Source organism: Chenopodium album, chromosome 4 (genome assembly GCF_948465745.1).
Source record: "Chenopodium album chromosome 4, dcCheAlbu1.1, whole genome shotgun sequence".
Lineage (NCBI taxonomy): Eukaryota > Viridiplantae > Streptophyta > Magnoliopsida > Caryophyllales > Amaranthaceae > Chenopodium > Chenopodium album.
This window is the reverse complement of record NC_137837.1, coordinates 63810828-63827382: the sequence shown is the minus strand read 5'-3', so window position 1 is coordinate 63827382 and position 16555 is coordinate 63810828. Positions and strand designations below refer to the sequence as shown.

At 33.9% G+C, this 16555-nt stretch overlaps 1 protein-coding gene across 1 annotated transcript; it reads right to left on the bottom strand.

Moving 5' to 3' along the window:
• Positions 1–662: 662 nt before the first annotated feature.
• LOC145629188 (multiple RNA-binding domain-containing protein 1-like) lies at positions 663–16348 on the bottom strand. Its single transcript, XM_081681728.1, has 16 exons — positions 16197–16348; positions 15192–15243; positions 14669–14776; positions 14442–14556; positions 12530–13164; positions 12281–12412; positions 9870–9959; positions 8250–8370; positions 7230–7553; positions 5018–5082; positions 4009–4174; positions 2935–3039; positions 2751–2852; positions 2450–2623; positions 1129–1260; positions 663–936 (listed from the first exon to the last, which is right to left on the bottom strand). Coding segments are annotated over exons 2-16 (2412 nt in total). The 5' UTR covers positions 15194–15243; positions 16197–16348; the 3' UTR covers positions 663–795.
• Positions 16349–16555: the final 207 nt, after the last annotated feature.

Here is a 16555-nt window from a genome sequence, read left to right as displayed (position 1 = left end):
ATCTTGTTTAGAGTTAATTTGATTATAATTAAAGTGATCGTCAATAATAATTTTATTTGTGCATTAATATTCAATCAACATAGATTAAGCAGGTTTAGAGTAAACCTAATGATTGCATATTCAGAAAGCGCACATAAATACGAGAAGAATAAAGTAAAAGTCTTTTATTAGGGCAAGTTCTTCCTTTTTTAGATTGAATTTGTACCTTCATCCCCGAACTTCCAGTTTTGGTTTCAGACCTATTGGAGTAGGGTGTAATCTTCACCCTGTGAATGGTTTACAAGTTCCTAAAACTTGTTGGCGACTCTTTTGCCCCATCTTCCTTTCCTTTGGACGCGCACCATGCTTAAGTACTATTATAGTGGGGTTCAAATTTGGGATAATGCTTGAAATATTCCCTACATTGATTCTCTCCCTACTTTCTCCTCTTTCTCTTTAATTTCATAACAAATTCTAATTTTTGACATTAACACTAAACAATTTAATCATCAATATTTGTAATTCTAATGAATTGAGGTAAAATTGTAAAAAATTATATGTTGTTATAATACTTATTGAGACGATTCTAACAAGATCACGCAATAAATATGTTTTTATATAAAAAAGATCGGAGGGAGTATTTGGTTGTGCTTTAAGTTTATTAGATTAGATTAGATTAGATATCAGACCTGAAAATTTAATCTATAAATAAATGAGATACCAAAAATTAAACAAAACCATAGCAAGCTCACTTAAGCTATTCTAAGAAAAACAAAAATTAGAGGCTTACAAGAGGGGGAAAAAAAATCATCTTCACTAATCAGCAAGAGCTGTAATTTTTCTTTTTTTAGAGATTTTGGTAGGATTTTGGAACCCTTCTTCATCATTAGCAAACTGAGCAGCAGTTCGAGCCCTAAGTTCTTCCAAAGTTTCTCCTTCTTTTGCTCTTTCTAGGACCTTAAGAATAAAATTGGTTCAGAATTCATGCAAAAATACCCTAATGCATATTTACATTGGTTGAGCAAAATACAACTATGAACATTGAAGAAAATGTGAAAACAGTTTCTGTTCGATTAATTTACAGCATTGCAGTAAAAACTACATGAAACCTAAAGAATATAGGAGAATACAAACAGAAATAAAACTTACCAGGTGTCTCCCATACAAATGAGTACTCGATAGAGCATTGAGAGCATTTTGAGCTTCTTGCTTGGTGACAAATTTGATAAATGCAAAACCCCTGTGTTTCCCAAATCTCATTGGAAGCCTCAGGGTCTTTATCTGTTACACATGAAAGAGTTATTACTGTCAAATTGTAAATTCCAAAAAAAAAAAAACCGGCAAATAGAATCATACTACAAATAACACTTGACTAAAATCGGACCAATAACACATGGAATGGAGGGTACCAAATTGAATCAACCATTGTTGTGGATTAGGTCTAATTCATATTAATTTTACTTCAATAAAAATAAGTTCAATTCGGTAAAAATAACTGTAAAGAGTATATATATTAGAAAATAGTAAATAACTTCAATATAGTAAACATATTTTGAGTTAGTAAAATTAACTCAAGCTAAGCAAAAATTGTTTTAGTTCATTAATAATATAATTTCACTTCAGCTAAAAACAAGTTGAAAAAACAGGACCTAACTCTCATAAATAATTCTTAATTCCACAATCGACCCACTCACACAATATTTAATTTCATTCAACTAACTTTCTAAAACTTAGTGCTGGTATAAAACAGGGCACTTGAAAAAACAATGGAGAGTAATGAATTGATGAGTGCACGAAGGTTTAATGTGTTCAAGTCCCTTCGTTTTTTGTCGACTTGTTGGATCCAGTTGGTTTTTGACTTATTAGTGATGAGCTAAACTGAAATAGGTAGGCTAAAACCCAGCCCCACATGGCTACAGGCACTAATTCAAACGAACAATGAATTCTAGCTAATGACACCAAGTCACCAACCCAATAATCTGACGATATCCCTTGAGTGTGTATGCAGTAACAAATATTCTTGTAAGGGGGTGAGGGGAAAAAATGCATAGTATAACAGGCCTAGCAGAACTACTACTACAAAGCCTTAGTCCCAAATTGATTTAAAGTGAGCTAACATAAATCATAAAGGAACCATCCGCAAAAATTGTAGTTGAAAAAAAAAAAAAAAAAAGCGATAATATAAAAGTGGACGAAAAATATGAACAAAACAAAGCGAGCAATAAAAGAGAAGCGGAAACAGATAAATAAATTTGGGAATGTCTGAAAATAGGTCTAAGAGAAAATAAAGAATAGAGTAATTATATGCGAATAAAAACACAGAAATAGTTTGATAAAAACATTGACAGAGGAATCAAAAGTTTGCAAATGAGTTTATGTTAAAAAAAATAAATAAAAAAATAAAAAATAAAAGGGTACTCTGTGAAGATGTTGGTTGGAGAAGCAGTTTTACCAGAACAAAGTATCTTACCTGACCAAACGGACTGAACAACTGTCTGAGATCCTTTTCTGTTGCCTCAAATGCTACATTTCTTACTATTATTTTTGTTGAGCTTTGATCATTTCCAGATTTCTTCAGAACTTTTTCATCCTTCTTAGCGTGGCAAAGTTCCAAAATTAAAGCATGTCCATCCAGCACAGTTCCCTACAAATAACCAAAATTACAATTGGTGGAAGTTCTAAAAAAAATCACAATAAGCTGCTTGTTTTCCATAACTTACAATTGCTGAGGTTGACCATAATAAACATAGCAAAAATAATAGTTATTTTACCTGTAAATCCCTGCATACATTCGTTGCTGTCTCCACAGAATCAAATTCTACAAACCCAAATCCCTTTGAAACATTCTTCCCATTTTTCAAGTGCTTTTTTATCTGGAGGGGGAACAAAATTGAGTGTTACAAGCTACTGCGAGTAAAAGTTTTCAAACTGTAATAGAGTGTGTGGCATGCTCACTTTGACGCTTAGAACTCTCCCTTCTTTCATGTTTTCACTGAAATGCTTCCTCAAAGTTTCATCAGCTGTCTTAAAATTCAAGCTCTTCACAAAAAGAGAACGCGACTGAAATGAAACAAATGGAAGTTGAGAAATAATACGGATAATATAAACTGCAACACACTTTTTTAATCACATATTAACAGTCCTATCATAAGCCATTTGCTTCTGATATGCCAATAACTAAATTGACAGCTTGAGCCTTCACTAAAATGCAATTTCTGTTGAGCTTATAAATAGAGATGAGAGAGGGGAAAGAATAACAATCTGAAGCAAATTTTTCAACAATTTCTTGCTAAAAGGTTTGTTGTACACCTATATAGACCAAGCAAAGCTGAAACTTACCCAAATACCTTACCTGAACCAAAACTCAAACTCTTCCCATAATCATAACACCTATTATTGACACAACCCAAACTTGACCCACACCAACCCAACCCGACCATCAATCTGTCCAACAATGATTGTGTTATCACAATAAGCCTACTGGCCATAAAATCAAATCGAACTCAAAACCAAATTGGACGATTCCTTAGAATCCTTACAAAAGCCAATCCCGAACCTGATTCAAACGACCTATTGCTATATCTACAACTGCATTAATGGGTTTTCGGGCCACCATTAATATTACACAATAACAAAAGGTTATTGGCCAATTTGTTTTCCAAGCATTCTAATTTTTATTGCGAAGCGAAACAAGGTCAGGCACGCCAGTGAGATGATAAAATCTTTTCGATTAGCCAAGAGAGTTGAGATCAATTAACATATACATATGCCGGTTATTTTTTTCACCATTAGTACCACATGTCCCCTTCTCTTTAAATTTTTCCTTTTTTTCTTTTGAATTTTATCCACGGAAAAAGATAGCTTTATCTCTAAATCAATATATCTCTCCCAGAGTCCCCCTTTACTTCTTCAATATTTTCAGCAAGAAAAGACATATAATTAATACACCAAATTATTTTTAACACCCTATCAAATGAGATCAGATTAGCAGAAACAACATAGTGAAAAGAAAATTGTAATTTGTCAAACCTCAACACGATCAGGATCCAGTTCATCTTGAGATATCTCCTTAATTTGATGTTCAAGTGAAACCTTCTTAGCTTCTTGTTCACCAACAATCATATTACTCTTGTCAATGTCCAAATCTTGACTAAGAATATTACCGGGAGCCCATTCCAAATACAGTGGAGCATCTCTGGAGCCAGAAAGTACAATAAGACCAAAGCTTCATTTAGTAATCAAGCAGTACTATTTAAAAGCAGACCAGGTCACAACATGGCAACATTAACAGATCGTGGGTGAATGGTTAGTGCCAGTGGTTACACAATTTCATCCAATAATTCAGATCAACAGGCAGAGGTAAAATTGGTTTATCACCTTCCCCAGATACAATAGTACAGAATTATAAATGGAAGGGTTAACGAGGCATTATCATTTATACTGAGGACCAGTCAATCTGCTAAATGAAGATGATATCAGTAGATAACTTCTAATGATCAACACGAGAGGAAAAACATGAGAGTAAATACACAGAGAAAGGTGACGTCTTTTTCAAAAGAAAATCAATCATTTGGAAAGGTTTAGTAGTTATAACTGCTGTTGAGACAAAGGATACTAAGAGTCAATTTTACTTCACTTGCCAAAGGCTGAATGAAAACATTACTCCCTCCGTGTTTAAATAAGTGTTACGCTTTGACCGGCACATAGTTTTAGGCAATTTAATTGACTTAAATAAAACAAGAGGTAAGCAGGTAGTTGGAGTGCTAAAAAATTGTAAAAGAAAGATAGTGGGGTTAATAGTTTATTGAAAAATAATGAATGTAAAAGGATATAAATAATAATAAAAAAAAGTAGTGGTGGGGGACCACGAGAGGAGAGAGATATAATATTAAAATATAGAGATATAAATGTAACACTTATTAAAACACGGCCGCTTTTGGTAAGTGTAACACTTAACAATTATTAAAACATGGAGAAAGTACCCAAATTAAGGAATAGTTACATCTATCAACTTCAAATAGTAGCACAGAAGACTTACTTATAACGCTTGTATGCCAGGCCTCTGCAAGCAGCACGGGCATCAGCTGGTTCAAGAAAGATTACCTAAATTACCAAGAGTGAACAAGAATACCATCATATTAAATTTCACTATTATAAAAATACTTCCTCCATTCCATAAATACTGCAAAATTTCCCTATTTGCACACGTTTTCTCTCTTTCTCTCACTCTCTTTCTCTCTCTTCATCAAATGGCTACCTATTTTTATCCCTCTCTATCTCTCTCCTCTCCTTAAAATACATGTCCCCTCGTCATGTTGCGATATTATGGGAACGGAGGAAGTAATTCCCAGTTGACAATATATGCATGAAGCTCAAACTGAACAAACATTCCCATCTTGCAGCCCAGCCATAGCCCATAGGAGTTACCAAATCTGACGTAACACTAAGCTAAATTTATTAAGCTTAATATAATTGTACAGAATACAGATAATTAGACACACCACATAATGCAATTAAAATTTAAGAAAATACCAATATTTGTCATGACATTCAATATAAATCACAAAGGTACTAGATAACCACAATTAAGATGATTAGATGAATACAAACTTGAGATTACTGCTGTACCATCAAGCAATCGGCGACTTGCACCATTCAACTCACAATTGATCTTATGTTATTTAAAAGAAGAGTTACCAATATTTGTCATGACATTCAATATAAATCACAAAGGTACTAGATAACCACAATTAAGATGATTAGATGAATACAAACTTGAGATTACTGCTGTACCATCAAGCAACCGGCGACTTGCGCCATTCAACTCACAATTGATCTTATGTTATTTAAAAGAAGAGTAAAATACATAACCCTTAAAACCTTAATTTACTCGTCAAACATTAAATCCCAAATTCCATTTATCCATCACCTCTAAAGAAGTATAGAGACATCAATCAAGTTTAGCTGCCCACTACATTTGCTTCTACAAGCCAGATAATTCTATCTCTTTGTCAATACTTCAGACCTTTTTCGGGAGATATAAGTTGTTTTTATACCTTCTACAGTGAAGAATGCTTTCGTCATTGCTATTTAAATTCAGATACTCCCTCTGTTTTTTTTAAAGTGCCCCATTGGGGTGTACACCTACGCAGAGTTTTAGGAAAAAGAGTAAAATAATGCGTTGCCACCTTTTTATTATCACGCTTGTCAATGCACTATTTTAACGATTAATATCTCTAATTATTGATATTATAAAATTTTTGAAAAAATAGATTTTATAAAATATAAATTGAAACAATTCAAACAAGATCTCACATGACTATACTTTATCGTAGTTATAAATCAAAAAAGGTAGTGAAAGTGTAGTTTGTGAATAGTGCAAAAGTCAAATGGTGTCAACTAAAAAAAAAAAAAAGAGAAAGCATATAAGTGGGTATGGTTAGGAATAAAAAATTTTGGAAAAGTAAGAGAGAGAAAGAGATATAAATGGGACCACTAGGTATAATGTGAGAGGGGAAAATATTATAAAATGATAGTGGTGTCAAAAGGAAGAGAGAGAAGTAACATATAATCTGAGTGGGGCACTTTAAAAAAATAGGAGTAATTATTTCTTCAACTGAAAAAAAAAAAAAAATTATATCATTACTACCTCCATTGACTTCTATTTGCAACAAAGAGATCCGCATGGACTCCTAGGCAAAATATTACAAGCATTTAATTAGTAAATTATTAAAGGTTAGATTAAGTTGAAGAGAGAAAATGGTGGTGATTAATGAATCACCCCTCACCACCAACACTCACAATACCACAGTCTATGTTACTCGGACACTTCATTTCATCTCACTACCGGTGTTGGACCCTCGACAATCAGACATTGACATGACACCCGGACACTTCACTTTTAGTTCAAAATCATGGAATTTTTTCACAAAATAGCCAACACTCACACAATAGCAAACTGAAACTATTAGTTACAAGTACAAAAGGGTTTTGCATTTGCAGTACTACATTACCCACCCCCATCCCTCCTTCATTCTACCCTTAAAACAGGGGGTCTCGATAATTTCTAGCATATTGATAAGAAAAGGAACCATATACTAGACAATAAAGACAATCATCCAGCAGAAGGCCAGCTATCAACGTGGACATTAAACTTAATAAACAAAGCTTTATAAAATCGTAATTGAGACCAGCAGAAATTGCATTTAACTCAAATTAAAGAATATCTTCTGAGCATCTCACCGACTTACCAAGGCCAATGTTCTGGTTGGAGGAAGTATAATTTTATCAATGCTACCAAACTTGCCAAACATTTTTGAAAGTTCACTTTCAGTTGAGCTGTAAGGCAAGTTCTTTACAAGTAATACATGGTTACTTCTCTTTACACCTTCAGTTGTCCTGGTAGCAAGTTCTTCCAAGGAAGCCACATTTACTCCAGCGTTTGTCAAAGCCTTTTTAGTCTCAGCAATGATTTGAGTTTCTCCAAGAGCAATGCGTACTGCAAGATCATCAGCTTCACGATCTAAAAAGTCACTTTTACTGATTCCAAATCTCCTAGCAATATTTTCTACAATCTGTGGAAAAATTGAGCTCATATTAATCAATGCTACAATTGAGAACAGCCAGAGGTTCTGTCTCTATTAATGTAAACACTTTGTCTTTTAACAGCCAGAGGTTGTCTCTAAATAATGGATATGCAGAGCACCACATATGATATGATGATTCTAGTACTATGGATACGACAGTTAAAAACAAATAACTGTCAAAAATTGGAAGCAGGGATACTTATTTTATCAAATGTAAATGATTATTAAAATCAAAATGTTCAAAAGAATAGTCCCAACAAGGAGTTTCTAGAATAATCTCAACTACTATGTTGTGTAGCCGGACTATATTTATTTTTTGTAACTTAACAAGTGCCCATGGGCACACATTAGACAAACCAAAGCCCAATATGTAAAAAACGCCTACAGCACCTATGACTCCAGAATCACACAAACACCAGCATAGCACATAGCTTTAACAGTTGAACATAACACTACACCCGACACAAATCATAAGCAATGACAAACGTTTTTTTAAAGCACGGACACTTTAGGAGTCATATACACTAAGATATATTACGATAATAAGCATCAAGTAGATAACATTTGTACAGACCACACAAAGAACAGACTCCTTTAACATAAAAGGAGTCCAACAGCATGACAACTGAAAATTCAAGCATAACAAATGGGTCAAAGATTTTCATAAAAGAAATAGAGACATACAGTGTCAGCACGCATAAACAAGCTGTTCCAAGCTTGAGTATTGCCATCAGCTTCTGATGCCTTTTTCTCTTCCACCCTCCGCTCCTTCAGTGTTTTGGTTTTCCCCTCCGTGAAAAGATTTCTGAATAAGATAATTTAGTAATTATTAAATTGTTCCCAATACAAATCCATGAATCAATGCTGCCACAAGACAGATAAGCAAAATTACAGTAGGAATTTTGGTAAGGATTAAATTGTTCACTTCATTTGGGATGAATTATCAAGAGACAAAATTCTCTGCGTATTGCATCTTATTAAAACACAACTCAGCATAAATTGGGATTCTTTTGTGCAAATGAATCTGACTAGCATCATCGCTAACCACCACGCTCGCATAAGCCCTCCCCTACTTCATCCCCCTCGCTCACGGCTGCATCATCACTCTCGCAAGCGCACTCGCACCTGCTCTCACTCAAGCATTGTACGACCCCTCAGCGTGCGCAAGCAGCAGCCTGGTGCGTACGCGCTGAGCTTTGCAGCCCGGTTTTATTTCTTCTTTCACTTCTTTTCTTATAAATAGGAGTTGACCATTTGTAATTGAGTTAAGCAGATTTTTAGTACAATTTTAGTTCAACTTAGAGGAGAGAGATAGTGTGATTTCAACATTTGATCTTCAATTTTAATTCAAGCATTGTTCAAGATTTCCTTACAATTCTAGCATCTTTTCTAGAAAAATCTATTACTTCTGCACTATAATTTGTGCTGATGTTACTTTGAATTCCTTGGTATTAGTTGATCTTAATTGATTTGATTAGCTTAATTGATCCTCTAGGTAATTTCTTACCCAATTTCAGTTTTGATGATGCTTTTGTTTGATTTTGTGCTTGATTGTAGTATAATCATGCTTAGTGAGTAGACTCCTAGCTATTAGGGTGAATCATGATTATATGGTGATTTGAGTAGAATTTGGGAAATTAATCAAAGTTACTTTTTGATTAAAGGTGATTCGATGAGGTTTGCTTGTTGTTTATCAAATTAGGATTAGCTAACCTTGTTGATAAAGCATAATAGCATGTTGATCTTTGTTTGGCATGGGAATGTGAATTTGGATCATCATAATTGATAGCATATTTTTTTTATCAAGTTTCTCTTTGGAATGAGTCATAGAGTGATCTAGGCTTAGGAAATTGAGAAAGTGTTCTTGATTGCTTTTGATTGCTCCCTACATTCTATTCGTTACATAATGATTGATTGATTGATTCCCCATTTTATCTCAATTGCTTGTAATAATGTGGATCCCAACTCTATAGTGCCTTTACCATTTGATTTCCTACTTAATTTGCATCATTTGAAGGACTTCGGAATAGCTTAATCATAAACTATTGCAATTAGCTTCCCCTTTCCTTGTGGTTCGACCTCGTGCTTGCTACTAGAACTATTATCTTGCTTGAGCTTTACTTATTTGTTTGATATCTAAGATTTAACAAATGACCTAATTCTTAGCTTCTCAACAACCCACATATAGAAACTTTGTTATGAATTTCCGAGCATCTTTTGCTTACCCTAGCATGGCATCCAATCTTTTCTTTCAGGATTTGCTGGAAATCAAATAAAACAAAGGAAAGGTTACAAGACACTTACCTTTGATTAGATGACAGATCTTTTGCTTTTGCTGGCATAATATGCAATAATCTACCTTGAAATATTGAATGATCTAGCTCCTCTAAAGCCCTGAGAAATAATATAAAAAATTTAAATTATAAGTTAACCAAAACAAAAAAAGCAAAACCTGTCGTAAGGCCACAAGCTATTTTCCCCAGGTACATGAACTTTGGTGCAAAGCCCGGCGCAAAGTATGTGATATTGGTGCCACGCAAACATAGATGACTCTCCTACCGGATATTCACTAGAGTTGCAATGTTTTAATTTTTTTTTCATTTTTTTGGCATTTTTCATTTTTTTTATTCCTTCCCCTAGTTAGTAAACCCTTTTATTTATCTTCGGCCCCACATCACATCAGTAGCTCAAACATAATCTCCACACTCTCTATTCACTGCCACAACCACCACAAACACTCTCCTCATCCACGTTTGTCCACCAACCAACAAACCCAAAAATATAACACAAATAGCACTAATTTGCAGCCAACAACAACAAATACAATACTTCAATCAAGACAGTCTTAAAAAGATATAACAATAATCCAATTAGAGTATTTCATTATGCCCATGAGCTAGTCAAAACCAAAAGATCAAAAAATTATAATAGCCCAATCTTTTTTTTTTTTTTTTTTTGGGAAGGAATGACTTAAGGAAAAATAGCCCTATCTAAACTAAGCATAAAAATAAAATAAAATAAAAAATAAAAAATAAAAAATTGCAAAAACATAAAAAACCTAGATGCCCAAACTTGCATCCCTCTCCCAATCTCACTCTCTCGACCTTAGTGGGATTGCATCCCTCTCCCAATCCCACTCTCTCTCCTCCCAACTATCACCCCCATTAACATTAACTCCACCAGCTCTGGCACTCTCACCACATTCAACTCCTCTCTCAATGGTCATTGGATCACATCTCCTCTGATTAATTCTTTCTTAAAATGGTTTTTCACTTGCACTTTTTGGGTTAGCAAAAAATGACAACGGTTTTCTTTTACCATTTTCAGCATTGTGTTTTGAATAGTGCTTTTATTAGTTAGGATGCCAAAAAGAATTGGAGAGAAATTAATGATGACTAAGGCTTAGTAAAAGAGGAAAGAGAGAGAAGGATGAAGATGATATAGACGGTGGCCAACTAAGATTTAATTTTTAAAAGGTCTTTTAAATATCTTGGGTCAATCATCCACAAGAATGGTGACATTGATCAAGATGTGGTTCACAGGATTATGTCAGGGTGGCCTAAATGGAAAGAGGTCACACGAGTGTTACGTGACCGAAGCATTCCTTTATAGTTGAAGGGGAAATTCTATAGGACTACCATAAGACCAATATTGCTCTATGTCTCGATAATATAGAATGTTGGGCTTATAAGAAAAAGCACATTAAAAATATGGAGATTACGGAAATGCGCATGTTAAGATGGATGTGCGCTAACACTATAAGAGATAGAATCGGGAATGAAGTTTTTTGCAAGAAAGTGAGTGTCGCAAGCAGGCATTGCAGACAAACTAAGGTAAAATCGTCTACGTTGGTTCGGACATGTAACACCACAGTGCACTGTACGAATAGTGGAAGAGTAAGATCATGGAAAAGTTAAGGAGATCGAAAATGACTTGGTTGGAAAGAGTTAGGAAGAATATAAAGCATATGGATTTGCATTAGAATGAGGTATTTGATCGTAAGGGATGGAGGAGGAAAATTTTTGTGCATGACTATACGAAATAATCACTTTTGGTTCATGTACCTGCCCCATGGCTTTGATTGATTGAAAGGTCACATGAGGATGTGAGGTTAAAAGTTGGATTAAATAAAAATAATAATTAGAACGATAGTTGCTTATACAGAAAGAAAGAAAAAAAAAAAATCAAAACATTCCAACTCCGGCAAATCACCCAAAGAGTGAGGACAATTATGTAATGCGTCACATCCATACCCATACTTTATGCATGAGATAAGGTTGTGAGGATATGCTACTCCATGCACAGGCTCAATAGTTTGTGCTATTGTGGCCAATTTTTGCATAAAAAATATCTAGATCTAAAACAAACTTCTGCTAATCTAATCCTAATCAATACATTGTTGCCATTCTATTTTCTGAGTCATATTTCATTATTTTTAAAGTATTGGACACATACCTATAGAAAAAAGAAAAAAAATATAATGGCCCAATCATCATTACAATAATTCTAGACATTACACAACATGAGATTCTGACCAATGACTATTTCCTTTTGAAAATTCTGCACCAACAATCCATTAGTTATTTCATCCTTTAAAACTTTATAACAATCATGACATGCTATGAGATGAGGATTTATAGCAATCATTCTATTTGAGATCTACAAGATTCCCACATCAAACAATCAGTACACAGCAGGCCAAATAAATTAATTACCTGAGAGCATCTTCTGGAGCTCTATAGAGAACATAGGCAAAACCCTTGGACCGCTTAGTCTCTTTATCAATCACAAGATGGACCTCTGAAATGTTTCCAAATTTACTGAAGAGCTCCGCCAGCTCATCCTCGCTGAAAAAATATGCAATTAAGACAAAACAAGAAAACTCAGATCAAATATTAATAATTAGCTAGCTGCTAATACTAGTGTACATAGAATTAAAATAGAAAAAAATGGAAAGTTCATACGTTGCAGCGTAGGGAAGATTGCGGACAAAAAGGCGACCAGACTGAAGCACTTCATTAGTGTCTTCAGAATTAGATGACACATTTCCAGGGTTCACATTAGCTTCTTCAAAATCACTTTCGTCAATATCCTCTTCATTAAAATCCTTCTTATCCAAATTACCTTCAGGTGGATCTAGATTAAACTCGTTTTCACCATCCCCATCACTTTCTGAATCAGACCATTCTTTTGTTACCCTACTTTTAAAGTAATCTGTATCTGAGTCTTCATCATCCCCTACGAGCACTTGATTTTCATCAGGCATCTCAATTTCCCTTCCAGAATTTTCTTCCCTGTTCAGCTGTTTGAGATCTTTTTTTAACGTACCATGCTCCTTGTTACCTTTACCACTTTGGTCATGAGTGGGAACTACAAGATCATTTGCCCACATTTTCGACTTGCTTCGTGGCTGCATAACCTGAAGAAACTCTTTAAGTTTAGCGTCATCATTCTCATTACTCAAGTTGGAGCTCTTCTTGTCTGGCTTAGTTTTTCCACTAAGAATTTTACTGCTCTTCTCAGGCTTTATCTCTTGCTTCTCCTTAGAATACTGACTCCAAGGACGAGGAATATCCATAGCCCCAACTTTCCAAGCAACCTTAACAAAAACCCCAAAAAATTATTAAATGGTCAATATATCTGAAATCAATAAAAAAAAAATGACTTAAACATTTATAGAAGGTAGATAAAAGCTAATTTTGCTTGGAATAGCCCTTGTCATGAATGATTACCTAACTTATTATAAAAATAAATTAAAAATTAAAATAGACATTAAACGACCAGCTGGCAGAAGCAAAACCTCACATAAAACCTACACAAAATTATGCAGAATAGTTTTTCCATCATTTTATACTAAATAACCACTATCACTTTTTCACCCATTCGGTATCATTTGCTCATAGACAACTCAATCAATGACCATTCTAACTCCATTCCTTTCGTCTCTTCCAAAGCTACCAATAAACCCATCTTCATTTATTCACTTTCATCCTTGCCCTTTTTTTAAGAAAAAACAATAAATATTCATCTTCCCCTTCAAACATCAAGATCAATTTCCCATATATAAATAGATTCTTTCAATTTTCCAACTCAATCCCTTCGATAGAGTTTAATTCTCAACTTTCCCTCCTTCCCTCCAACTAAATCCCTCATTCAATTAAGTTTAATTCTCAATTTTCCCTCCTTCCCTTTCCATTTTTTCATTCACTTGAACAATTAGATTAGAACCATTAGTTTAGTCATACAAGAAAACCTACTAATGAGGGAGATGCATTTGAAATAGTAAACAATTATTATTCAATTAGTCACTAAACCTTTTGTTATATGAAAATAAATAGTCAAACAAAAAAACTTTGAAATCTCATAGTACTAAATAATATTTATAAACTAGTAGACAATAAAGGGGAAAGAACACAACTCAAAGTTAGTTGATAAATCACTCTAAATAATAGGGTTTACATCAATGTTACATGGTACAGAATTCAATTTGGCACAGGGAAGCAGAACAAATTGCCTCAAGGGAATTAGTGATGATGGGAACATCAATGGATACTTACTGGTATCCAACCAATTCACTAACCGATTCTATTATACAATTCTTAAGAAGATGCAATTAAAAAGAGGATGGAGGGTTCAGTTCTGAGTTTACAGGTAATTAATTATACAAATTCCGAGGTAAGATAATATTCATTCTTCCTTGAGCCGTAAGAATAAGTAATTTATAAAGTTAAAAGAACAATTTGCATATTATTCACTATGTCATTATTGTATTCCACATCTTGGTTTGTACTAACTTTTAGCAACACCACCACTTACCATTTCATTCTCAATAAGAAAAGAAAATAAAATTAAAAGGCATTAAAATATGCAACAAACCTCGCATATAATTCTTGATGTATCCATAAAAGACTTGTTGAAGTACTTTATAGCCTCTTCAGCTTCTTTCTCAGTTCGGTAACCAATAAAAGCAAACTGTCTATTCTTACCCTCTCTGCAATTCGCAATATATTCAATCAATCAGTTTTCCATTAAATTACAATAGATTATAAAAACAAAAGGAAACCATGAAACTGGGAGCAATAGAAGCCCAGAAAATTTTTGACCTGGTACGCATGAGCTTGGCATCAGTAACCTCACCCTTCTCAGAAAAGAATTCTTTAAGACGGTCCTCAGTTGCATATTTGGGCAAATTCTTCACAATAATTCGAGACCTACACAATTATTAAAATAATAAAAAACAAGATACCATACACATAATAGTGAAGGAAAAACAAATTAGCCGAATAGAAGAAAGTCATCCAATTAAAATAAAAGGAATATAGAGCACCCCATCGGAGTAGACGAATAAGAAAGTCATCTTATTAAATGAAAGGAATATAAAGCACCCTGTAGGAGTGTAGCAAAGTTTGTTGCCATCCATGGAGAGGCATGAGGCTAAAAATTTTGGCAAAATCTTAATTAGCCTCAAACATGTCAGGGAGGATCATCTTTAGGATTAATTGTTTCCATTAAAAAAATGATTGACACATATTCAAATAATTTACACTGGATGTACATAGAAAATAAAAAATGCTCTCTGATCTTGTTTACAAAAATCATTTATCTGAAATGCAGTAGCTAACATACATCTTGTGTTATACATACACCAGTGGCACTTGGCGTCTGAAATATTTATAACCTACAAGGACAAGAGAATACGTTACACATTGTTACAACTTATAAGTGAAACAAAAATTAGAAAGACGTGCAAAATGTAGTCAAAGGCCAAACAAATATACAGAAATATACTAGACTTTAGTCGCAAAAATATTTTATTTCACAACAAATTTAATATAATCTTACAGCCAAAAAACCAGAACAAACACCAAGGACTTGAAAATTACAAGGAAAAATGGGAGACATAACAAAAAAAAAAAAAAAGAAAAGAAAAAAGTGTGCCTAATGCATTAGGCGAAAAGGGTACAAGCAGGTGCTCTCAAGGCGCCACAAAACCCCCTATTGCCTATTTGCCGATTGCACAGCTTGTGCCTTTAGCTTTTTTACATAAATGTGTAAGGAGGAAAACAGCAGTTTAATTTCATCTCTTATTGTGATTCCCACTAAAAAGAGATTTTTGTCAATATACAGAAACACAAATGAAGAATTAGACTGACAATTAATCATAACAGGTTATTGAAAAAGATAGATAAACCAAAGCTTTTTGGCAATTGTTCGATAAACTAAACCGGGGCCTTAGGAGAAAGGGTCGAATTTCATAGTTCCATACTAACATTAAAGGGTCCTATACAACCCATTAGCAACCAAATTTGATTCAATTGATTGAAGAACCAACAAACACAGGACACAAGGCAGGAGGGAAAAGAGATCAAAATTCATAGTTGAATCCTAACATTAAAGGGTTGTGCAATACATAAGCAACCAAATTTGATTCAATTATCTCGAAATTTCACATAATTTTAGGGATATTTGATTCAATAATCAAATTCGGCTAATAATTCTATATTCTGGAAAAATAATCGCCGGTTAGTAATTAAATCCAATAGTTGAGATTTTCGAACCCTACAATTTATGCAGTGACAATTAAATTAGATTATGAAATTGATATGATGATTACAAAAAGAAACAACTTACCTCTGAAGGTGCTTCGATGAAGGATACAAGTATTTTGAAGTGCGATTCAACGGAGAATGTCAACTGCGATTCAATGGATAACTGTGAGAGAGGAGAACAGGAGGAGGAGGCAGGGGCATAAGGGGTTTACAAGGGTTTATTATTACAAGTAAACCTGTTTAAGTACGGAGTATTTCGTACAGTATTAGTTTTCTTTATCCTTACATTTCTTAAATACTCCCTTGTTTTATAATAATCGTAACGGTAGGGAGTGTTTGTAATTTAAGAGATGCACGGTTTATAAATCAAATTATTAAACCCGTAGGAAAAATAAAAATAAAAACAAAGGTAATTCATTTACTATTAAAGGACTTGGTTAC

Bases quoted from the DNA above. Each gene is read 5' to 3' on its own strand.
- LOC145629188 (XM_081681728.1), bottom strand. The intron at 12,413-12,529 runs GTATGAACTTTC...ATATTTTTTCAG, and splicing joins AATCTTCCCTACGCTGCAAC to CGAGGATGAGCTGGCGGAGC. The intron at 8,371-9,869 runs GTAAGTGTCTTG...TATCTTATTCAG, and splicing joins GATCTGTCATCTAATCAAAG to AAATCTTTTCACGGAGGGGA.